Here is a 24,032-nt window from a genome sequence, read left to right as displayed (position 1 = left end):
TGCAGGAACACAATATGCCAGATCCATTAGTTTACCAAATACTTTTTTTCCTTTATAATGTGTACTTCGAGGATCATGACAAAAATAAAGAGAGCTTGATTGCTCTCTGGGGGGTTCTGGCTCACCACTTCAATTAGATTGTATTGAATTGTATTACATTTTCTCCAGGCTGTCACTTCATTGCGGTCGCCATCTGAGGATTATTATTTATTTTCCTGTCAAACTTGCATCTCCAGAAATCCCACAGAACCGAGACACTGCTCTGAGAGCGGAGTAGAGGAGCAGAGGGCGGTGTAAGAACTGACTGCTAATGGATCCACTCCCTGGTGAAAGAAAACAATGTGTTCAACAACGTGGGACATTCTCACTTGGCAGACATTTCGAATTAGACTCCTAACACGCAGGGGCAGGGGGCTGGCTCTCAGAGGAGCGTGGGGAGTGGCATGTCTCTCTGCCATGTCAAGAACTCCTCTCTCTACTTAATGATATCACTGACTGTGTGTCATGAAACAACATGTTTTGTCTTTTGAGTCTTCAAACAACTACTCCCAGTCTCTGCTGCTCCAAACAAGGTATGAGATATCATAACATAGGAAGGCTGAATCAAATATTTTTCTGAACTGCAAAGCATTATATCATTGTCATACAGTGCATTCGGAAAGTATTCAGACCCCTTCCCTTTTTCCACATTTTGTTACGTTACCTTATTCTAAAATGTATTAAATAAAAATTAAAAACTCAATCTACACACAATATCCCATAATGGCAAAGCGAAAACAGTATTCACACCCTTTGCTATGAGACTCGAAATTGAGCTCAGGTGCATTCCGTTTCTATTGGTCATCCTTGAGATGTTTCTAAAACTTAATTGAAATGCACCTGTTGTAAACTCAATTGACTGGACATGATTTGGAAAGGTACACACCTGTCTATATAATGTCCCACAGTTGACAGTGGATGTCAGATCAAAAACCAAGCCATGAGGTCGAAGGAATTGTCCATAGAGCTCAGAGACAGGATTGTGTTGAGGCACAGATCTAGGGAAGGGTACAAAAACATTTCTGCACCATTAAAGGTCCTCAAGAGCACAGTGGCCTCCATCATTCTTAAATGGAAGAAGTTTGGGACCACCAAGACTCTTCCTAGAGCTGGCCGCCCGGCCAAACTGAGCAATTGGGGTAGAAGAGCCTTAGTCAGGTAGGTTACCAAGAACCTGATGGTCATTCTGACAGAGCTCCAGAGTTCCTCTGTGGAGATGGGAGAACCTTTCAGAAGGACAACCATCTCTGCAGCACTCAACCATTCAGGCCTCTATAGTAGAATGGCCAGACGGAAGCCACTCCCCAGTAAAAGTCACACGACAGCCCGCTTGGAGTTTGCCAAAAGACACCTAAAGGACTCCCAGACCATGAGAAACAAGATTCTTTGGTCTGATGAAACCAAGATTGAACTCTTTGGCATGAATGCCAAGCGTCATATCTGGAGGAAGCCTGGCACCAACCCTACGGTGAAGCATGATGGTGGCAGCATCATGCTGTGGGGATGCTTTTCAGCGGCAGGGACTGGGAGACTAGTCAGGATCGAGGGAAAGATGAACGGAGCAGAGTACAGAGATCCTTGATGAAAACCTTCTCCAGAGTGCTCAGGACCTCAAAATGGGGCGAAGGTTCACCTTCCAACAGGACAACGACCCTAAGCACACAGCCAAGACAACGAAGGAGTGGCTTCGGGACAAGTCTCTGAACGTCCTTGAGTGGCCCAGCCAGAGCCCGATCTCACATCTCTGGAGACCTGAAATTAGCTGTGCAGCAACACCCCCCATCCAACCTGACAGAGTTTGAGAGGATCTGCATAGAAGAATGGGAGAAATTCCCCAAATACAGGTGTGCCAAGCTTACAGCATCATACCCAAGAAGACTCACAGCTGTAATCCCTGCCAAGGTGCTTCAACAAAGTACTGAGTAAAGAGTCTGAATACTTGTAAAATTTGATATTTCTGCTTTTATTTTTCAAACATTTTCAAAAATTTATAAAAACCTGTTTTTGCTTTGTCATTATGGGGTATTGTGTGTAGATTGATGAGGGGGGAAAACAATTCAATACATTTTATATTAAGGCTGTAACATAACAAAATGATGAAAAATTGAAGGGGTCTGAATACTTTCCGAATGCACTGTATATGTTCAGATGGATATTACGCCACTATGCAAATTGCCAAGGCTAATGGTGTTTGTATTTAGGCAGGATGTATTCAAGGAAATTAATGAAATTAGACTTTAAGGTTAACTACTAGGCATCAACCCATTTGTGACTATATCACACATTCATGATGAGGCCACAACTCCCAGTAGCAGAGTAATAGGAAAAGCAAAGATTGGTGTTAAAAACATTATTTATTTTTTTAACTGCACTTCCATAGATGGGAAAACCCACCTGACTGGCCTAACCTGTTTTCCACAGAGCCCCAGCAGCAGCACTTCAGTTGAACAGAGTTAATCTGGTTCATGCCCCTTAAATAAAGCATGTCATGAGAAAAAAATATAAGTGCTGATATAGCTGTTAAAAGAGCTCAGAGGCCTGGATTGAGAAGGTAAATAGAGTGTGGTGACTTTAGAGAACTCAACAGTATGTCAGAGAAAAATTGATGGAAGCTAGGGGATTTGCTGGCTGTATTATCTTACTCAGCAGCATGACCACAAAACAACATGATGGAAAATACTTCCCTGATATGACACGTCCATCCACATTACTTCCCTGGAAATTGACAACCTACAGCATTTCATAGAAGAGGAGCAAGCCTGCCATCTATGGGAAGGTCATAAACATTTCTGCCTATAGATAACCACAACATTCCCCTAGTCCTCAGAACAGTCACACCATCTACCATTATATTTCAAATGCTTTATTCTTCCTGTAGATTTACTTCAAAAAGCATCATTGATCACAGTTAACTGCCACACACTGTCACATAGTTAAATGTTACTGTACAGCAACAGTAGTCATTAATGTTAGAACAACATTAATTCCACATCAAAAACACATACACATTGCACCCTACTGCACATGACAGAATGGTAGGGTAACATAGACATGTATACTTTGGCAGGAGACCAGCAGTCAATGCATCTGCTGCACTTGGTAACAGAGATCATGGTCACATTCTTCATGTGTTTGTCAAATCCGCATTGTAAACACAGTCATATCAAAGCAGTTCAGAAACATACTTCGGTCACACTAAACAATCCAGGAACTATAGGAAAGGAGAGATTATGGCACATCCTCAGTGGTCAGGTTACCTTTGTGAAACGGAGTATTCCACAATAGTCATCATATATCAGAGTAACAATGATGCAGTTGGATATGTAGCACTGCACATGTGTATAAAACAGATGTAAACAACATATGGCTCTCATGTTTGGATATTATACCATCAGCATATCTGATGAAATCACAAACTCTTTGGCTTTGATCATGAGAGGGGGTGTTTCTACTCCAAATCTGTTTTTATGATATAATAAAATATAGTAAATACAATTTCTTATCTACCCAGTGTTAACGTTGCATAAATAGGCTGGTATCCTCAATTGGGTCTGTAAACAACATGATGCGACCCCATTTTTGTAACAATGATTTCTCTGAAAAACACACAAAGGCAACGATCCCAGCAGAGGAGAAAGGGAGAGGTCCACACCAACACAATGCAAACACTAACAACATACATAAGTAGCAATACCACATCAGGCGCTATAACATCAAAATAACAAATGAAGAATATATTAATGAGTCCAAGCAGTGTTAGAAAACAAACGGGATTGCACAAAACGTGTTAATTAAAATGGTTACTATTTAAATTACTTTGGCAACCTCGGAAATGTAAAACGTCTCTAGACAGAAACGTAGTTAGTGTGAGCGAAGATCTAAAGAAGTATTTYGGTGTTATTTGTCATGTAAAAAATTTGAAGAGTGTGTGTGTGTGAAAACGGTGTCCCAGATGGCATCCCTGTGAAGTTCCCTTTAAAAAACTATGACAAACAACCTTTGTAGTCAGCAAAGCTGTGCTCTCCTGGAAAATTTGGCATTATGGTAATGAAGGCAGAGTTTACTCTCCAGAGTTTTCATTGGCCCGCGAAGTGAGTGAACTACAGTCGAGCGAGGACAGCTTTCTGAGTGGGAAGTTTGCCTCCTGAAGAGAGTAAAAACAAAATCAACCATCAGGACTCACACACTTGTGTTGTGTAATGGAAAATCCACTATAGGCTAGCTGTCATGCATGTGTCAGTGCCACATCATCCAAAGTGGGTCATGACAACTGCTGTAACAAAAAGTGTAAGTAGGCCAGCCCTCAGTACCTGATGCAGCCATTTGAAATGAAACAGCACTACACAAGCCTGTGTGACTCAAATAGAATTAAATATACAATCATCTTATATAACTTTGTGTCAACCCATCTCTATACAGATCTTCTGCTACAGCAACAAGAGAGACTTGGGCTGATCTGAGTCTGATTGATATGACTGATCATTCTACTCTTACCCAGTATATTGTCTATAGAGTTCACAGCCATCTTGTTCACTATGARAGTGACTTGATCAGCTCTGAAATGAAAGAACAAAGTATTCACAGTCAGAACAAACATTCCCACAGCAAAATGGAACTTCACAACCCAGATATAGGAGTAGTTGAACTGGACTTACACTTTGACCTTTGTTACAGCATCCATACGCAGCAAAGCGGCAAGAGCATTCTTCTGCATGTCTGACGATAGCACCTCATAGCACCTCAGGTTTCCTGTGAAAACACACAACACAGAATGCTCACTTCTGAGAGTTGGCAGTAGCATCTAAAGCCACTAGATGGCAGTTTTCATTGTGTCATATAAACCAAGAGCAAGGGTGTAGACATGAAGCTGCCCACTGGGCACACACTGGTTGAATCAACGTCGTTACCACGGCATTTCAATGAAATTACATTGAACCAATGTGGAATAGACAGATGTCCAGCTAAACCTACCCGCTGGGCACAGACGTGGACATAAAGCTATGGTTATGGCTAGGGTTAGTGGATAGTAAGTTAAAATGTTGTTGACAGACAGCTGAACATCTACAAACCATGGGACTATCCAAATAAATGTATACTGTTCCACTTGGCTATAAACTAAAGTTGTTATGCTGCTGACTGAACCCAGACCACACTCAMAACATTTCAGAGAGTGAAGTGAAGGCACCTGCTAGGATGAGTTTGACAGCGAAGCTGCGGACAGCAGGGATGTACTGCTTCTCTGTCAGGCCCTCACTGGCCTCCTCACAGAGGTACCGACACACCACCTAGAAGAGCCACACACAAGAATTCAACACCAGTCAACTCACACACAGCCACTGAAGACCACGGAGTGGCACTATCCAAAGAAATGTGCAATGCTGATTTGTGGACACCCATCATGTAACACCCTAACGTGACAATGCTCTGGTTATAGAGCTCCCTCTACTGGAGACCGGTCATGAAAATTCATATTTCACTGAGGATTCTCCTGCAAGACAGTTGCCACTGTAAAATGAATTGACAASTTTTGGGAACTCCAATGTACACAATACTGCTAAATCATCAGGCCACTATAAAAGGCTCTTGAGCTCTTTTGAGTAAAATGTAAGAAAAGTGTTTTAAGTTATGATAAAGTAATAAAGCTATTATAAAGCCATYAGGAAGTATCATGCTCAGATAAAAGGTTTACATTAGTGCTAGACTGAGGGCCAGTGTACCTGGTAGCCTTGTAGGAATGGTTCCAGCAGGCCATTGAAGAAGGAGAGGGTGGGCTGACCTATGTCTGTCATCACTATGTCCTGCTGCGGCATCTGAACAGCACCAGTCTTCACCAGCAGGTAACACGCCTCCTCAAAGTCCTGTATGGATATTCACCATAGGAATAAGTGCATACTAAGAGCTTATTACGATTTTAAATCCCTTAAAATTATGTCACTGTGCATGTAAGTATTACCTGGACAGTGTCCCCAGGACAGAGGATGAAGTCATTGGAGAACATGTCCCAAAGGAAGCTGAAGCAGTTGTACACGTCATCTGAAAGATGCAGCCTTTGTTTAAATAAGTGGAAAAACACACATTCAAAAACCTCAGCCATGTATACTAGCTAGCACCCTATTGGGACGACATAAAAGCAGGTATATTGAGTGGAAACTTAAACTGGGGCTATATACTATATTTCAAACCTAATAAATTTGTTCTAATAAGCATCTTTGAGTCCATGAAGCACTATATAAAACCCATGAATGTACTATTAATATTAAATGAGATCAGAGTTGGCCTACTGCCAGGCCACTCACTCTTCTTAGAGGAGGCTGCAGTGTGCATGGCCACAGCCAGCATGGCGGGCCGGAGGAACACGTGAAGGACCTGGTTCCTGTAGGAGGCACAGGAGAGCACGCTGACGGCTCTGTTAAAGAGAGCCTCCTCTGGGGTCACCGGGCCCAGGGGCTCCCCTACCACCAGACTAACCCGGCCCCCTGAGACACACGCCAAGCCCCTGTGGAGAGCCAGGCTGGACGACACCACCTTCGCTGTGGGAGCATGGTCTGGAGGAGCGAGAGAAAAGAGACAGAAACAAAGAGTGAGACAGAGAAAAGAGAAGGAAGTAACAAGGTGACGAGGCCCAGCAGTGAGTTCTGTCTAGACGGCACACGCAGGGTGTCTGAGATGATCCTTCAGATCCTGTCACAACATCAGTGACTCATTAAGGATGGCAGGGGAAATCCCCAGAGCAGTGACAAGGGACTGATGTCTGAGGCCTGGAAGGGCCATGAGAGCATCATCTGGGTGTGGTTAGCAAGCCCAGAGGTTCACACAGAGCTAATTATAAAGCTAGATCAGTCGCTCATACTCAAACATGTATTCTTCTGACATCAAAGGGAACTGGATATCAAACATCATATCGCATCAGGAGCAGTGGGTCTGATAAATAATATAGGGCCAGTCAAAGTCAGTGAGTGAACAGATTCTGCACTTTCAGGTAGAGAATGTTTTTAGGGCTCATGAAACACTTTTGTCCAAGAAAGACCTTGGCGAGGAAATTACGYTTTTTTTCACTGGGTCAATTCCAATACGACCATACCGCAATCAACCCCCGATTACATGTGTGGGGCAGTAAATAAAACAATTTAAAAAATAGAATAACTTTGCCTTTGATTAAATTCTAATGCAATATGTATGACATTCACTTGTTGCCTGGAGGTGAACCAAATGTGCTGCATTTATATTTGGCCAGCAACATACCACTGTGCATCCCACTGCTGGCTTGCCTTTGAAGCTAAGCAGGATCGGTCCCTGGATGGGATATCAGATGCTGCTGGAAGTGGTGTTGGAGGGCCAGTAKGATTTTTGGAAGGGGGTTGTTTTTTATGTAAACTTTATTTAACTAGGCAAATCAGTTAAGAACAAATTCTTATTTACAATGACGGCCTAGGAACAGTGAGTTAACTGCCTTGTTCATGGGCAGAACGACAGATGTTAACCTTGTCAGCTCGGGGATTTGATCCTGCAACCTTTCGGTTACTGGCCAAACACTCTAACCACTAGGCTACCTGCCGCCCCTACAAGAAACACTAGGAAGCACTCTTTCCTCTGGGCAAAAAAAAAAAAACTCTGCAAAAAAAAGAAACATCCTCTCACTGTCAAGTGCGTTTATTTTCAGCAAACTTAACATGTGTAAATATTTGTATGAACATAACAAGATTCAACAACTGAGACAAACTGAACAAGTTCCACAGACATGTGACTAATAGAAATGGAATAATGTGTCCCTGAACAAAGGAGGGGTCAAAATCAAAAGTAACAGTCAGTATCTGGTGTGGCCACCAGCTGCATTAAGTACTGCAGTGCATCTCCTCCACGTGGATTGCACCAGATTTACCAGTTCTTGATGTGAGATGTTAACCCACTCTTCCACCAAGACACCTGCAAGTTCCCGGACATTTCTGGGGGGAATGGCCCTAGCCCTCACCCTCCGATCCAACAGGTCCCAGACGTGCTCAATGGGATTGAGATGCGGGCTCTTCGCTGCCATGGCAGAACACTGACATTCCTGTCTTGCAGGAAATCACTCACAGAATGAGCAATATGGCTGGTGGCATTGTCATACTGGAGGGTCATGTCAGGATGAGCCTGCGGGAAGGGTACCACATGAGGGAGGAGGATGTCTTCCCTGTAACGCACAGCGTTGAGATTGCCTGTAATGACAACAAGCTCAGTCCGATGATGCTGTGACACACCGCCCCTGACCATGACGGACCCGCCACCTCCACCTCCAAATTGATCCCGCTCCAGAGTACAGGCCTCGGTGTAACGCTCATTCCTTCGACGATAAATGCAAATCAGACGATCACCCCTGGTGAGACAARACCGCAAGTCGTCAGTGAAGAGCACTTTTTGCCAGTCCGGTCTAGTCCAGCGACGGTGGGTTAGTGCCCATGATGTCTGATGAGGACCTGCCTTACAACAGGCCTACAACCCTCAGTCCAGCCTCTCTCAGCCTATTGCGGACAGTCTGAGCACTGATGGAGGGATTGTGCGTTCCTGGTGTAACTCAGGCAGTTGTTGTTGCCATCCTGTACCTGTCCCGCAGGTGTGATGTTCGGATGTACCGATCCTGTGCAGGTGTTGTTACACGTGGTCTGCCACTGCGAGGACGATCAGCTGTCCGTCATGTCTCCCTGTAGCGCTGTCTTAGGCGTCTCACAGTACGGACATTGCAATTATTGCCCTGGCCACATCTGCAGTCCTCATGCCTCCTTGCAGCATGCCTAAGGCACRTTCACGCAGATGAGCAGGGACCCTGGGCATCTTTCTTTTGGTGTTTTTCAGAGTCAGTAGAAAGGCCTCTTTAGTGTCCTAAGTTTTCATAACTGTGACCTTAATTGCCTACCGTCTGTAAGCTGTTAGTGTCTTAACGACCGTTTCTCATGTGCATGTTCATTCATTGATTATGGTTCATTGAGCAAGCATGGGAAACAGTGTTTAAACCCTTTACAATGAAGATCTGTGAAGTTATTTGGATTTTTATGAGTTATCTTTGAAAGACAGGGTTCTGAAAAAGGGACGTTTCTTTTTTTGCTGAGTTTATATATCCAATGCCCCAGGGCAGTGATTGGGGACATTGCCCGGTGTAAGGTGCTGTTAAATGGGTCTCGTGAGTAGCGGTGTTAACCCTGGAGTCCTGGCTATATTCCCAATCTGGCCACTTAATCATCGCCAGCTTCCAATTGGCTCATTCTTCTCCCCTGTAACTATTCCCCAGGTCGTTGCTGTAAATGAGAATGTGTTCTCAGTCAATTTACCTGGTAAAATAAGGTTTAAATAAACAAATATKTAGGCCAAGTTGTGCTGAGGCTACAAAAAAACACTAAGCAACAGCATCAAAGAGCTTACTGTATCATTTGAGGTCAACAGGAGAGTTAAAGCACAATCAATGGTGTGTTAAAGTTAAAAGTAAGAGTTACACTGGGATCAATGTGCATTGCCTATGCCTGGTGTGGATCCTACCAGGCCAGTCCAGGAAGGCACCATAAGACAGGGCTAGGCCTCGGAGCCAGACGGTCTGCTCTGTCAGCACAGACAGTTCCAGGCCCTCCAGGTTCTGCAGGAGGAGGGAGGCCATCAGGACCCAGGGCTTCAGCACCATGTTGTCCTCCTGCAGACGCACTATCCTGTAGGCAGTGTCATTCACAAATGACTGGGTCTCCTCCATGGGCTTCCTAGGGATGTGTCTGTAACAGGATAAGACTCCAGTGATTACTGAAGAACATGACTAACCATCTCAAATTAAAACAGGGTCTCAACTGAATTGTATTAATTTTTTAATCTCAGGAAAAAAAAGCCATTGAAGTATTAGCTAGTGGGGAGAGTTATGAGTCAGGGATTAACATTGAAGTCTGAAAGGCACTTGCCCATCAGGCATGTCAGGAATATTTTTGGGTTGTCTGAAGATCACTTGGTCAAAAAAGTAAATTTGCTATTTACATGTAAAAGTGCCATATATGGCCTGCCTTTCACCTACACATCAGAAAGAKCAGTACTGGAGTTCTTTGTACTTTTGTTGTTATAAAAAAAAAATACTATTGTTATTATTTTATTTTTTATCAGAGCAGTCTCAACATGTTCGACTGCCTGAAATTACACAAATTTAATGTTTTTAACATAACAATGGGGACGAACCAGAAATATACGTTTTAGTGGAATTCTTTGCAGTTTGGTTGTTTTTTTAACACCTACCCAATGGGGCAACATAAAAGCAGGCTCAATTTATTCCCCAGGGATTAAGGCAACACTTAATGTCAATCCGTGTGAGCTATTGTAAGTTATGAGTGTAAGGTTTACCATAAATAGACAGCACAGTGTACCTTGGGAAAAGGTTGTACTTAGAGCGGTTGACCTTGCCCTGGGCCAGACTCCGTACTGACACTGGTTGGCCAAAGTACACATGAATGCTGCCATAGTCTTCACTGAGGATTCTCCTGGCTTTCAACAGTCCCTGAAAGGCAAAATAGCAGCCTATGTTTGAGTGTCAATATGCAATTGAGTGTCAATATGCAATTGCCTGGCATTGTGCTGTGTAAACACAGGTGCAGGATATCAACTAAGTGAGGTGAGATATCAATGTACGCAGGAAGTAAGTTAATTTCAATCAATACTGAAAAACCGATGAAATCAAGTGAATGTCTACTTTCTCCAGACAACACCTCTCTTGGTTGTAAATCTATTTCCATCAGTACAGTACAGGGCTAGGCACATAGTAGAGACTCACAGAGGTGGACTCCTTAGGCTTGGGCACTCCCAGGAGCTCCCTGGCATAGAGAGATTCCTCTAGTATCCTCTCATAACTGATGCTGACAGGCACTAGGTTGACATCAAACACTTCTCCTTTGAAGAATGGTTCAATCACGATATTCAGTAGCCCTGAAATGATGAGAGCCATGGTCCAAAATGATTACAGTGGATTGGTTTCTCATACATCTACAGACAAGAGCATTGTATTGTTTTGAAATAATGCCACTGCAAAAAATGACATTTATTGGGGTCAATTCTGGCACCTCTCCCTGGGTATATAACAGAAAATTGGCAATGGTAGCAGAAAAGCTATTTCCTGTCACCTAGAGTTTTTTGCTGAAAGAAGAAAATGTCATAAAACAAAACACTTAAATGCTACATACTGCACAACAAATGCAGAGCTCAGCAATAAGCTCAATCAAAAGCAAGGAGCCAAGTCAGATATATGAATATAAGGATTTTGGTCAAGTCTCCAATCAAAACAACATGGAYGTTTACCTAATTTAGGGGTGAGGGACTTGCATGTTCGGCTTCTTGTACCCTCTAAGAAGAACTCAATAGGTGCAAATCCATTCTAAAAAACAAATTCAGAGATAGACAGACATACAAATTAAACACTCTGCACTTGCTCTGTTACAGCAACAAAGCACAATAAAAGGACAGCGGAACAGAACAGTAGGTCATTGTGCATACCCTCAGCATGGTCTTCACATACTCTGAGAACACAGCCCAGTACAGCTTGTCTCCTCCAAACGAGCGCCGGATAAAGAACGCTCCTGACATCCGGAGCATCTCACCAACAAACTTCATCCCCATGAAATCTAGATCACACAATAATATCCTCAATACTAAGGCGAGCAACAACAACATAAACGGCCAAACAAAAGATAAAAGAACAAAGGAGAGTGTTTTTACACAGAGTGAACATTAAGGTGTTCAGAGAGACATTGGAGCAGATGCTTACCCATGCCTGCAGCGATGACAGGCAGGGCGAGGTCATAGGTGTATAGGATGTAGGACATCAACAGAAAGTCCATGTAACTACGGTGACTCGGGAGCAGCACCACTGGATGCTCCTGGATGGCCTGTTGGAGCTGGAGAAATTAAGAATGTGTGGATATGAATTAACTTTGTTAATAGGACAAATAGTTAATATCCCATGTGTCCCATGCTCCTTAATCTACTACTTTGCATTACATTTCCAACATAACTCAGAATCAGAATGMTATTTGATGAGGAAGTGAGCTACCGTTTTTTATTGTCAGACTCAGGACACTCACTCTCTGGATGCCCTCCTCGTTGACACAGACATGTTGGAAGAGGGTTTTGAAGGCCTTGGTAAGGGCGAAGGCAAAGAAGCGGACGGTGCTGATCTGGAGCCGGTGGGCCATCTCCTCCAGAATGACAGAGGCCTCTTCTTGGATGATGTCAGGGGCCTTGCCAGACTCTTGTGACACCTGGGCATGATCATCAACCAGAAGGCAGGGGTTATGAATAAYACATGTATTGCCATATCCCCAAAGACAGTTTCAGAGTATGTTGTCAATACATTCGTCATTGGTAGTCAAACCAGTTTAAACACTGAAGGGATGGAATTAACCCGTTAGGTGACAAAGTCAAGGATAACTCTGCATRCATGCAAAGCAATGTCAGTTACATTCATGCACACATTGTATCAACACATTTTGTAATCTACATGTAGCCTAAAATTGTGGATCAGAGGGGTTGCGATGTCACTGTGGTGTGAGGCACAATAGAAGAGCTGAGATGTAACACTTGACAACCTATAACAACCAATGACAAACTTTGCACATGCGGGCTATGGCACTGATTACCTACTTTATTAATGACATAGTGTAGCTGATCAGATTGGAGAACGATATTCTTGAGCATGTTTGCTTTGCAGGGAGTGACTCCCTTGTAAAGAACCGGTGCATAGCACCTCAACGCGTACTTCAAGTCGCTGGAGTTCCTCCTCTCTTCTAAAATGTCTTCAAAGCCATCTCTCTTTAGCATGGGGTCCCTTTGCTGTAACGTTACAAACACAAGAATGTTAAGACAGCTGGCACAAACAGTTGACATTTAGCTCAAGTGTCAAACATGTTGGTGGGTGGGGCAAGCTAGCAATGTATAGCCTACGTACCGAATAAAGAGTTTTTGATGCCATTCCTTAGCAGGTATTATAAAAACATAGATGCTGCTTTGGCTGAAGAATCGTCGACAGAGATTTAAGCTAGATATATATGTTTGACTCGCTGGATAATTGCCTGCTATGAATGGCTACTTCCTTGTTTGTACATTAAACTACGGTGGCCAAGAAACGACACCCTGATCCTGTTGCTTTTCACTTGCATAGTACGCACACGTGTGTACATTGGTTTGTTATCAGTCATCCACAATCGTGTTTTTTCTTTGTTTCCCTATTTTATTTCGTATTTACATGATATTAGTTTAGTCACTGCTTGAAATGGACAACAACGAAAATGGGAAGGAAGAAGACACGGATCAGTTTTTTCTTGACCATGTCCTGAATACGTTGTATGATTTCGGTAAGCAAAAGTTAGCAATTTAGCTTGCTAGTTAGCAAACAAAGCAAAGCTAGCGTGTTGGAATTTAGCTAGCATTAGCTATCCAGAGATGGTTGTCTTACTAGTAGTGGTTGGACGTCATCCTTTATTTACCAGTTTAGCTCTGTTTTTTATACTTGCTAGCCATTAATTTAGCTAGCTAGCAGAAAAGCTAACGTTAGCTAGCTGTGTCTGTGACGTGTTGAAACAGGGCCAACCTCTTCCTGGAGAGTAATTGGGTGTGCAGGCTTTTGCTCCAGTACTGCATTAACATTTGTTATACTAATGAGCTGCTTTTTAGAAACGTGATTAGCATAATCCAGTTTATTTGAGCAGGGTTGGCGCAAAAGCCCACGCAACTAGCAGCTCTCCATGGCCACCCCAGTTCAAGGAGGAGGCTAGCTAGTTGCTCATTTGTGTGGCTTGGTTCGGGTGGTCTTGAAGATTTTTCTAACAGCATGTTGTTACAGGTGATCGAACAGTGTCAAAGAGAGAACAAAAGTCACAGAAGAAGAGATCCCAAAGGAGTGAGGTGGAGGACGAGGACACCGCTGCAGACGATTGCAGTGATACTAAAGACAGTCTGGAAGTCAGACATTCAGATATCTCAGCGATTGACCTTCCTGGTGCTTCTGAAGTTGGAAACACAAGTTCAACCACTAAACAGGCACCACCAGTAGAGGTGGTCACATTCCAGGATCCTACAAAAAGACCGAGACAAGCCAGAAAGCCACCAGTGCCCGAGGTCAAGGACAAGGTACTATGCCTAACGGCATCTGTAAATGGCATATTACGATTTCACCTCAACCTGAGCCTCTTGTCAGAATCATTGCATCTCATACATTTTTCTTCCAGCCTCCTCAAACAAAAGAGAAAAAGAAGGTGGACCCAGATGAATTCAGTCTAGAAAAGGTAACAAAGTGAATGTTCTAGGATATTGAAATTCTACCCAATTATGATACAATCTTATACCAATGATCCAATTATTTTGTTGAATTACAATGTCTTCCTGTTTTATTTTGTTTGTTAGGCTCGGTTAGAAGTTCATAGATTTGGAATCACTGGATACCAGAAAGTGCAGCAGAGGGTTTTTGAACAGGAGCGAGCCATCATGCTTGGAGCAAGGGTAAACTGTGGTTACATAAAGTAAACATRATATTTTATGCACATTCCAGAAAGTGTAATCTCTCCTGCTATTTGCACACCAACAGAGTTTACCATATAATTTCCCTCCCTTGTAATATACAAACATGATGCTCGGACAAAGTTGTGTAAAGTTGGCGTTGGTTATGATGAAGCAGAGTAAATAGTCTGACAAACTTAWTTTTTTTATCACAGCCCCCTAAGAAGGAGTATGTAAACTACAAAGTGWTGCAGCAAAGGGTTAAGGACAAGAAGCAAAAGGCAAAGGAAGAAATTCAGACGGTAAATTGAATGATATCCCCATCATTTCGCATTGAGTGTGATGTCATCTCAGTTCTGAATTTGTATACCAATTCTTTTCCATTCTAGAACTTAAAGAAAAAGAAGATGACTAAACCAAGGTTAGTGATGTTATTCTAAGTTTAGCTTTAAAATAGATTTCCAAATATGTGGACATTTTGCCACAATTGAATAGGTATGAACCACTGTCAGTAACTGTTATGTAGTACATGTTTGCTCCATGCCTCTACTTATTATGAATTTCTGCCTCCCTTAAGTGTTAAATCTCCATGTTTCATACTCTKTGTTCACTGAATGTTTCATGCTGTACCATTTACTAGGGATGAGAAGAGGAAGTCATTCTCCAGTAAAGCCCCTACAGGCCAGGTGGGACGCTTTAAAAATGGAATGCTGGTCCTGAGCACCAAAGAAATTCAGAAAATAAAAGCCTCCATCAAAAAAAAATAAGTTTAAARTAAATGCCACAAAAGTGATGAAGTGAAAACAATGATTAAGAGTTGCATTTTTGGGAGTTAGGAGACTTTTCACATTAAGATGCAGTAACGGACAATTGATGTCCAAGCCACAATTAACATAACCCCAGAAAGACTACAGAAAAGATGTGAAGAGCACATTCATATTCCATCACAGTTTATTCATTATATAAAGGAAAGAGAGCATTTTTTTTCTTCTTTTAAGCTGTATAATATGAAAACAATGCCAAGTACAACGCATTTCATATACAAACCACTTAGAAGTACGAAACRTTTACATCGTATGAGAACTAAACATACGTAACAGAATTCTATAAAATAAAGCACAGCTTTTTGTGAACACACTCTGGACACGGATGCCAGTGTCCTAATGGACCAGTTGACATTCCCTATGAGGTTTGGTGGTGCACCCTGCCTAGTTCTCTGGTAGGTTGGCAGTGAGAGKGCACTAGCCACGACCCCAGGGCATGAGTTGCAAGCCTGTGTTTAGAAGAGAGATGCCTCCCAGACACTGCAAAAACCTTCCCCACATGGCATACTGAGGGTGGGGACAGTAAATGTGGGCAAAATAAATCTCTGAAATGTATTATACATTTATAAATAAATATATGAAATAAATGTGTCTACTGTCAGTCTCTTGAGGCAGAGTCAAAGATTCAAACCCAATTGTAATCTGACAGTCGTGACTGTTTCTAGCACCATTTTCTTTTTGGGGGGGTGGGGTGTTCACATTCAGAAGCAGGCTGGGAAATGCATGCCAAACACTACAATATGACACTTCGAGACGATAAGCTACTATGTGAATTTACTACAAAGATTCCTTTGATATTATGGTCTGTACCGGCAGTGTGTTTGTGAACACCATTTCCATGGTGATTGTTGAGAGGCTACATGGAGCCAATTTTGTTTGTAGGCCTCTGCAGTCATCCCTTTTGGGTACATGACACTTCACTATACTGTAGTTGCCAACACAAGCACTTATTGAGAATATCTTGAATATCTTGATATAAGAATATCTTCATAACAGGGATGATTCTCTCATTGACAACATTCACTTGGAGACACTCAATAACCAACTGTACATGCTGCAACCTGATGCATTGGCTTGTCTATACAAAATGGCTTTAGTCAATATCATTTATTTACCCTGGGAATGGTCACCTCCACATTTTAGCTTTGGACATACTGTAGTTCTGTGATCAGACAGTCTGCTCTACATCATATCAACATGTTTAATGTACAAGGCATTGGCTCTTCAGAGAACATTAAACACAGCTAAATAAACCCAACATTAGATTTTAAGACCATTCAAAAATGCATGACTATATTTGGTGTTTTACAAAGCGAGGATACAAGAACAGTACAAATCATTTTCACCAAGGTTGTACCACCATGCTTCAACACAGACTGAGCAGAATTTGTATTCTAATAACAATAGCTTTATTATTCTTAATCCAAAAACCTATTACCATTTTGGATTAAGGGCACATCACTTTGAAGCAACACTTTTAGTAGCAGTCGGAGATCAAAATGTTTAAAAAAAATTGAATTACAGAATATGATACAAAACAACTCCTAACTGCATCTAATCGTGATTAATGATATACCAGTATGTGAACTTTATGAGGACATGGTCAAATGTAAATGTGGGATAATAAGCCTGCCTAGTATCTACAATTCCATTAAGGACCCCTCGGACAAATCACAAACGCACTGCTTAACCCTCTAAATTAAAGTTGTCATCTGACATTGTATGTTAATATGCTTGAGCCCCATAAGATATTAAATTGTCACATAAATGGTTAAACACTTTTTTTTTTTTGTTATGGGGAAATTAAAGTGATGCTGTAATTTTGACTTCAAACTCTAGGGGGCAAATGTATTGTACTGTACTAGGTAGTTTGAAAGGCTTCTGCATATCACTGTTTTAGGAATAGTTTTACTMTGTACAGATGGAGTTAAGTAAACTAGTTTGCTTAGAATGCATGCTTAGGACACATTAGTCATATTTACAATTTCCTTACATACAGTATCATGCTATCTTGACCCTCTAGTGGTCTGTCAATACAATATTTCTAACTGCTTTACAATACCTTTAACAATACTTGTTTATTCACATGAGCATACACCCTCTTAATAAATATTTCAATAGTGTAGTAAAACCCAATGCATAAACAGTAAATCGTTTGAAAAAAGATACATATTTGTATTTTAAATAGTTTGACAAAATATACATGGCAATGTTACATCTCAATGTCACAGTGGTTTGGCTTCACTTTGAACCAAGATTTGTCATCTAGTGACAGAATTGTAGGTACCGTTTGTACTCTGATTTGTCCTTTACACAGATCTGACGATCTATGCTGGGGTGAATTCAATTTCCTTAAATGAAATGTATAGTGTATAAAATCCCCATAGGTAATTTTCAATTGAGCAGATTTCCAGATGAATTTATTCCAATTATGGTATGGAAAGGCTTTGTAAAGTTGCAAAGACAGTATTTCACCAATAATGTGTCTAAGAAAAGCTGTATTATTCTCAACTTTTGAATGAGAAGGGAAGGGAAAGAGGGATACCTAGTCAGTTGTACAACTGAATGCATTCAACTGAAATGTATTCAACTGAAATGTGTCTTCCGCATTTAACCCAACCAGTGATTTCCTATAAAGAAATCGGAGTATACAAAGTCTCTATGAAGGAACCTGAGAGAAGAGAAGTAGAGAAATTGTACTGTAGGACATCTCTTGACTGTACCCTCATATCGGATTTCGTTCTAGTGATGCACTTCATTAAAGCACCCTGTGGCATTTTGACTGTAAACACAGAATCTGATTGTACGGCTTGAGATGCAATTWGGACCTGGAAAATTACAAAAACAACAGAATATTTTATATACAAAAGTCCCTCGTATATAAGACTCCCTAGAAGGGTGATATTTGATCGTAGGCATTAAACAGCATAAGATATGCTGTAGTAGCAAGAACAGATGGGGATGGAGCAGGAGGAGTACATTTTGACATTGGTGGGACTGTGCCAGGACACCTTAGGAGGCTACTGCTGCTTAAAATTCTTTGGCACCTCCATTCCTGTTAGTAGGGTAACCTGTGAAGGACAAACATTACAAAATGAGATCATGACAGACTAAGCTGCTGACTCGAGATCCAGGATTTGACTTTCAGGAGCCACAGAGCTTACTAACTCAACATAATGTATATTTGCTGGTATGTAAGAATGGAATAAAARTATGTGCATATGCAGTTTAACATATCCCTAATTTGAAATGAATTTCATTTCTAAATTAAGGCCATAATCCTTGAATTTCGAGACAAAACTACCCAAATTTGTACAAAAAAACAATGTTCTCCAGAGTTTTCCCATCTAAGCAACTCTGTCTGACTGTCTGCTCACCTGGACATTCCTGTTGATGCTGACAGCAGGCATGAAGACTCCCTCCAGGTTCTCGAAGGCCACGGGGCCATGCTGCTGTTTGTTGATAAAGAATGTTACAGTGTGCTTGTTCAGGTCCAGCAGGATGCCCACAGTGGCACCCTTGCTGATGCCCCCCTCGGCCCTGCAGAACACACGCACACGCACACACACGCACACACANAGTCTAGACCTAATGGACCATATCAAAACAGATCAAACAGGCCCTTTGAGAGTGGTATGGGATCTCAGAGGGATAGAGGGTTGCCAATGACTCCAAACACAGTTTGCAGCAAATGGCTTTCAGCAGTTTCCTCTATTCAAAACATTAGATTTGACCTAATTGCAAAATAATGTGTGTTTTGTATGTAGGCTGTGTGTGAATTGATGTACAGTAAATCCAGATTACTTGTGGTTCACCAAGTATATGAAAACCGCCTCTTGAGCTTCTCCTTCAGGGTGTGTAGCTTTCTCCATTCCAATGGTACAAAGTCAAATAAATACATCAGTATCCAAACATCTTATACTTTGGCAATGCAAAGCTGTATGTAAATAGTTAAACTCAATCCAGTCAACTCACCCAAAAAGCCAGCAGATTTTTGGTTTTTGAGAGTGAGCAGCTCAAACAACAAAATGGTGGAAGTGTGAATGCATCACCGTTGTCAAACAGCTATGTCACAAAGCTACAGGACTTCCTAGTGGATTTCCAGAGAAATCCACTAGGCGAAAGARACAAACAAGCAGAATTGCAAGCAAAAATCTGCCTTTGATGATTACCTGACATTCATGTATACCTGGCACTTTAATGAGGGAAATGAGTGTGTCATTGTGGGTGATAGGCTCCAACGTGACAGCTGACAGGAAGAGAAATAATGAGGGTGAACAAACACGAAGATGATCACAGGGAAACCTTTGAATCAGCTACTGAAAATGGTAACTACTACTGCATTATTGTTCATTAAGGGGGAAGGAGGATTGTGCTTTGTGTATTCTTGTCTCTGGATGTAGATTGCTAAGCCTGTGGAATTTGAATCTATGTATTTCATTACTCTATGCTACTCAGTAAGTATACAGTATAAGATTAAGTAAAAATGGATTATCACAAAAGAATAAGATCACTGCCCTACAAATTATCTCTTCCATTTACAACGAACTGCCTGCCAATATTGTACGTGCGTAAATGGGCTATTTCTGACAGTATGACACACAATGAGGATGATGATTATTTCTAAACTTGGAAGCTGTGGAGGAGCAGGAGTCAGCCTTCCACCCCTGAGAGATGTCCCACCTACCTGTTGGTGTGGGAGTTGTTGTGCATGAACCAGCTGCGGTTGTTGTCCACGTACATGGCCCAGGCCTTATCATCCTTCCCCAGCATCATGTCCTTCATCGTGTTGATCCTCGCCACCCCGAACGCAGGGTCCGGGTGGTTGTCATAGCGATCCACCATGAGCTCCCAGTAATGTACCCCCTTGGAGAAGGCGGCAGTCCCCAGCACCACACGGTCATCATAGCTGTTGCAGCTCACCGTCTGGTTCTCATTGGTCAACACAATGTCCCTGTGAGCCGAGGCGGGGTCGAAGGTGAACCAGGCCACTGCAGGAGAGACAAAGTAGAGCAGTAGGATGAGTCAGAGAGAAACGAGAACATTTCCAGGTCTCTAGGCCATGGCTGCCTGAGTGAACCTTAGTGGAAGATGGAGAGCAGGAAAGAATGAAACATGATGCTATTATAGAACAGCACGATCAGCTAGGACCCTATGGTGGGCTGCATACCGGGAGATGACACATGAAATATTCACAAAGCGCCACAATGAAAAATTCAACTTGATGTTCTCATTTAAATGTCAAGCACTGGATTAATTCTCATTCCGCAGCACTTTGCCCATAAGGCGCTGTATCAAATCATTGCAATGTATTGCTTTAATTAGCCCCATTCCTCAGAGAGACACTGCTATGTTGGAATAAACAGTTATCTGGCACACGACAGGCACTCACTAAGGCCTCCACATGCAGAGATCCATTGTTATTGCAATTGGCAGAGCCATAGCTGGAGCCGCCTGCACTCTAAGTCTAAACTCTCTCCCTGTCTCACCGCTCTGTCAGCCGTCAGCGCATTGCCATGCTTTGCCTCCCAATCTCAGCCTTACATTCAATCAATGGCATCGACAACCTATTCTCTCTCCCTGCTCTCTCTCTCTGTCTTCCCTCCAGAACTGACATGCTAGAGTAATCACAGTCTGGCACGCGCTCGCTGTCATGCTTTGCTAAACTGCAAGACCACTTCCACTGTCTGCCAGCACTATATCAGGACTGGACACCTCTTTAGTGGAGCTCCTTCAGCTCTGGTTCTGGCATGGCGCTGCCTGGTGTTTACTGCTCTCAGCTTTGAGGCAGATAAACCAGGAGGATTCTGGGGACTCGGTCCCGGCTAGCACCACCACACCCAGCCAGGACAGACAGATTGCACAAGTCAAATCAAACTTTATGTGTCACATGCAACGAATACAACAAGTGTAGACCTTACTGTGAAATGCGTACTTACAAGCCCTTAACCAACAGTGCAGTTCAAGAAGAGTTAAGAAAATATTTACCAAATAATCTAAAGTAAGAAATAATAAAAAGTAACACAATAAAAGGACAATAACAAGGCTATATACAGGGGGTACCGGTATTGAGTCAGTGTGCGGTGGTACAGGTTAGTTGAGGTAATTTGTACATGTAGGTAGGAGTGAAGTGACTATGCATAGATAATTAACAGTGAATAGCAGCAGTGTACAAAACAATGTAAATAGTCTGGGTGGCCATTTGATTAATTGTTCAGCAGTCTTATGGCTTGGGGGTAGAAGCTGTTAAGAAGCCTTTCGATCCTCGACTTGGCCCTCTGGTACCGCTTGCTGTGCGGTAGCAGAAAAAACAGCCTATAACCTGGGTGACTGGAGTCTCTGACAATTTTATGGGCTTTCCTCTGACACTGCCTATTATATAGGTCCTGGATGGCAGGAAGCTTGGCCCCAGTGATGTACTGGGCCGTACACACTACCCTCTGTAGCGCCTTACGGTCAGATGCCGAGCAGTTGCCATTCCTCAGAGTCGCCTTCCATTAAAGTGGGATCGGGATGCCATTGCCGTTAAGGACACAAACAAGAGTGTTGCTGGTTGATGGAAGGGAGAGGCTCTGCAGGCAAACAGCAGGCCTGGATGTCCCAGAGGACTAGCTTGGCTCAGCAGCACTGAATACAGAGTATCATACTGTACCCCGAGTACTAATTAAGCCTGCCGTCCCCTGGTACCCAGTCAGAGAGAGGTCTTCCCTTCCTTCCCTTTCATGTCTACAGTTAGGTCCACAGAGAGAGAAGACAGAAAGAAAACCCACCGTCAGATGTCTTCAGCACCACAGTTTTGCTATAGGGCCCCACCCCAGTGGAGTTGTAGGCCTTGACTCTGGCGTTGTAGGAACTGTTGAAGTGGAGGCCGTCCACGGTGCACACGGTCTCCTTCCCGACATACACCTCCTGCAGATATACAGTACAGCACAGGACCATCTGGCGTTAGTTAGAGCTCTGACTCCAGCATAAGCACTATGAATAATAAAATATTCCGTAGAGGTGACAACTGTTGTCTATAGGTGAAATTTACTCCACGTATAATTACAGTGGAAATGTATTACACATATTGAAATAATCCTGGCTAAATAAAATATTTCCCATAGATTCCTTGCATTGCATAATGAGCATCAACTTTCTTTGATTAAAGTTTAAAATTCTTTGACTAAATCTACTGTTAAAACAGCAGAGCGTGAAGTGCTCCATCCTAGTGTCAGACTACATGGAGCGTCGGACATGACGACACACACCATCTCTAATATATGAAGGATTATCTGACCCTGTATTGACCCCCATTGCCGTCGTCCAGCTCCAGGACGTAGCCTTCGATGGGGTTGCTAGGGAACACACTGACCCTCCAGGCCAGGGTGGCACTGTTGTTGCGGGTGCAGCACTTCTCTAGCTGCAGCAGAGGGGCCGGGGGCACCGTGGCAGACTCCACTGGAATAGAAACGGATGGCAGGAACACCACAGAGGAGTTAACATCTATCACTGCATGGATAAGTAGCGGTGATAGTGGTTGTTGTCAGGCAGGTGTCAATATTAAAAGGGAAGAGTGTAAAGGGTAAAACATGCATGGGAGGAGAGCACTGTCGGGACCACTCTATGCCCCTTAACGTGGTGGCCTGGTGTGGGCTGGCAGGTCTCAAGGAGGAAAAGGGGACAACTTGGATTTGGATGATCATATAGCAGCTCTGAAATACCTCCTGATCTCTCCGTGTCTTTCAGTCCACCTGCATGCATTTGTTTCAATAATGGAGTCTCCTGAATATCTGAAACACGATATTGGACATTTGTTCATGTGTGATGCTTGAGTTATTTTGCAACATAGTGGAACTGATCAACTGCAGTGCTTTCTCAAGAGAATGCTGGTTCAACTCCCCATGGGTTAAAAATCACATTTGTTTTACATTACGTTTTATTTGGGCCAGACTGAGTTGGCAACTGGGTAAGGGAAAATCTTGTCTGCTTCAGTAAGTGTTGAAGCGAACTGAAATACATATTCGTTTTGTAAAAAAAATATATCCTGGTATTCTAGGACATTGCCAGGGGATATACACTACAAATCTTCCTCAGATTTACTCAAGCATAATATTTGGTTGCATGGTTAAATAGACTAATGGTAAAATAGCTGTGGACACATAGTATACTCAGAATATTGGRCACCTTTCTGGTCAGTTTTGCAAAAACGTTTCTACCACTACACCAAGCAATTAAGCACAGAATGAGTACAGATTATGCATATCACAAGAGACAAGAGTATCTGCTCAACTGATGAACAGCCATACAAAAACACAGTACAGTCAGGCACACTTAAAAGATGAGTCCACTGAAATCTAAGGGACAGATTGAAATTCACTGGGGGGAGGGGTGGTCCAAAATAGGAGAGGGTTATCAAACTTTTTTTTTTTGCTTTGGGGAGGGTTGTGTGTTTTTTGGGGGGCGTAGGGGAGGGTAGTGCCTTTAGTCCCTGGTTTACATTCACTCTTCTGCTCATATTTTCCCTATAAAGAATGGCTTGACTTACTTTTGATACTACCCTAATAAAGTTTAGAAACGTTTGTGAAGGTTTAGTATGGTGTGGCTTTTAAGCTCTCCAACTGACTCCGAAAGCTGAACTTGAGGTGAGGAAGACTGTTTCAGCCCTACCAGAGCTACTCCTATAATATAACAATATAATGCTTATCT

At 42.5% G+C, this 24,032-nt stretch overlaps 3 protein-coding genes across 7 annotated transcripts in view; 1 reads left to right on the top strand and 2 right to left on the bottom strand.

Annotated features, from left to right (window-relative positions):
* Positions 1–2,374: 2,374 nt before the first annotated feature.
* On the bottom strand, positions 2,375–13,064 carry gnpat (glyceronephosphate O-acyltransferase). Its single transcript, XM_023974065.2, has 16 exons — positions 12,974–13,064; positions 12,670–12,858; positions 12,111–12,287; positions 11,795–11,924; positions 11,524–11,651; positions 11,329–11,404; positions 10,808–10,959; positions 10,404–10,534; positions 9,547–9,770; positions 6,336–6,584; positions 5,993–6,072; positions 5,757–5,897; positions 5,225–5,324; positions 4,695–4,788; positions 4,534–4,595; positions 2,375–4,183 (listed from the first exon to the last, which is right to left on the bottom strand). Exons 1-16 carry the CDS (start codon positions 12,995–12,997, stop codon positions 4,140–4,142), a joined length of 2,001 nt encoding a protein of 666 aa, XP_023829833.1. The 5' UTR covers positions 12,998–13,064; the 3' UTR covers positions 2,375–4,139.
* Positions 13,065–13,296: 232 nt separating this feature from the next.
* Positions 13,297–15,931, top strand: fsaf1 (40S small subunit processome assembly factor 1). Its single transcript, XM_023974066.2, has 7 exons — positions 13,297–13,379; positions 13,868–14,154; positions 14,253–14,309; positions 14,428–14,523; positions 14,736–14,822; positions 14,910–14,941; positions 15,161–15,931. The coding sequence occupies exons 1-7, from the start codon at positions 13,298–13,300 to the stop codon at positions 15,285–15,287; spliced, it is 768 nt and encodes a 255-aa protein (XP_023829834.1). The 5' UTR covers position 13,297; the 3' UTR covers positions 15,288–15,931.
* LOC111954370 (E3 ubiquitin-protein ligase TRIM9-like) overlaps positions 15,450–24,032 on the bottom strand; it is a 32,993-nt gene continuing 24,410 nt past the window's right edge. Inside the window, exons 6-11 of one of the 5 annotated variants that reach the window (XM_023974058.2) lie at positions 23,048–23,116; positions 22,624–22,784; positions 22,115–22,253; positions 20,032–20,335; positions 18,722–18,884; positions 15,450–18,415 (exon numbers count right to left, since the gene is read on the bottom strand). In XM_023974058.2, coding sequence (XP_023829826.1) covers positions 18,365–18,415; positions 18,722–18,884; positions 20,032–20,335; positions 22,115–22,253; positions 22,624–22,784; positions 23,048–23,116 — 887 coding nt within the window. In that variant the 3' untranslated portion in view covers positions 15,450–18,364. Of the gene's footprint in view, positions 18,416–18,721; positions 18,885–18,912; positions 19,594–20,031; positions 20,336–22,114; positions 22,254–22,623; positions 22,785–23,047; positions 23,117–24,032 lie in introns of those variants that run through there. The other 4 variants (XM_023974062.2, XM_023974063.2, XM_023974059.2 and 1 more) reach the window with 4 other exon arrangements.

Source organism: Salvelinus sp. IW2-2015, linkage group LG28 (assembly GCF_002910315.2).
Source record: "Salvelinus sp. IW2-2015 linkage group LG28, ASM291031v2, whole genome shotgun sequence".
Classification (NCBI taxonomy): domain Eukaryota; kingdom Metazoa; phylum Chordata; class Actinopteri; order Salmoniformes; family Salmonidae; genus Salvelinus; species Salvelinus sp. IW2-2015.
This window is presented reverse-complemented; position numbering and strand designations above follow the sequence as displayed.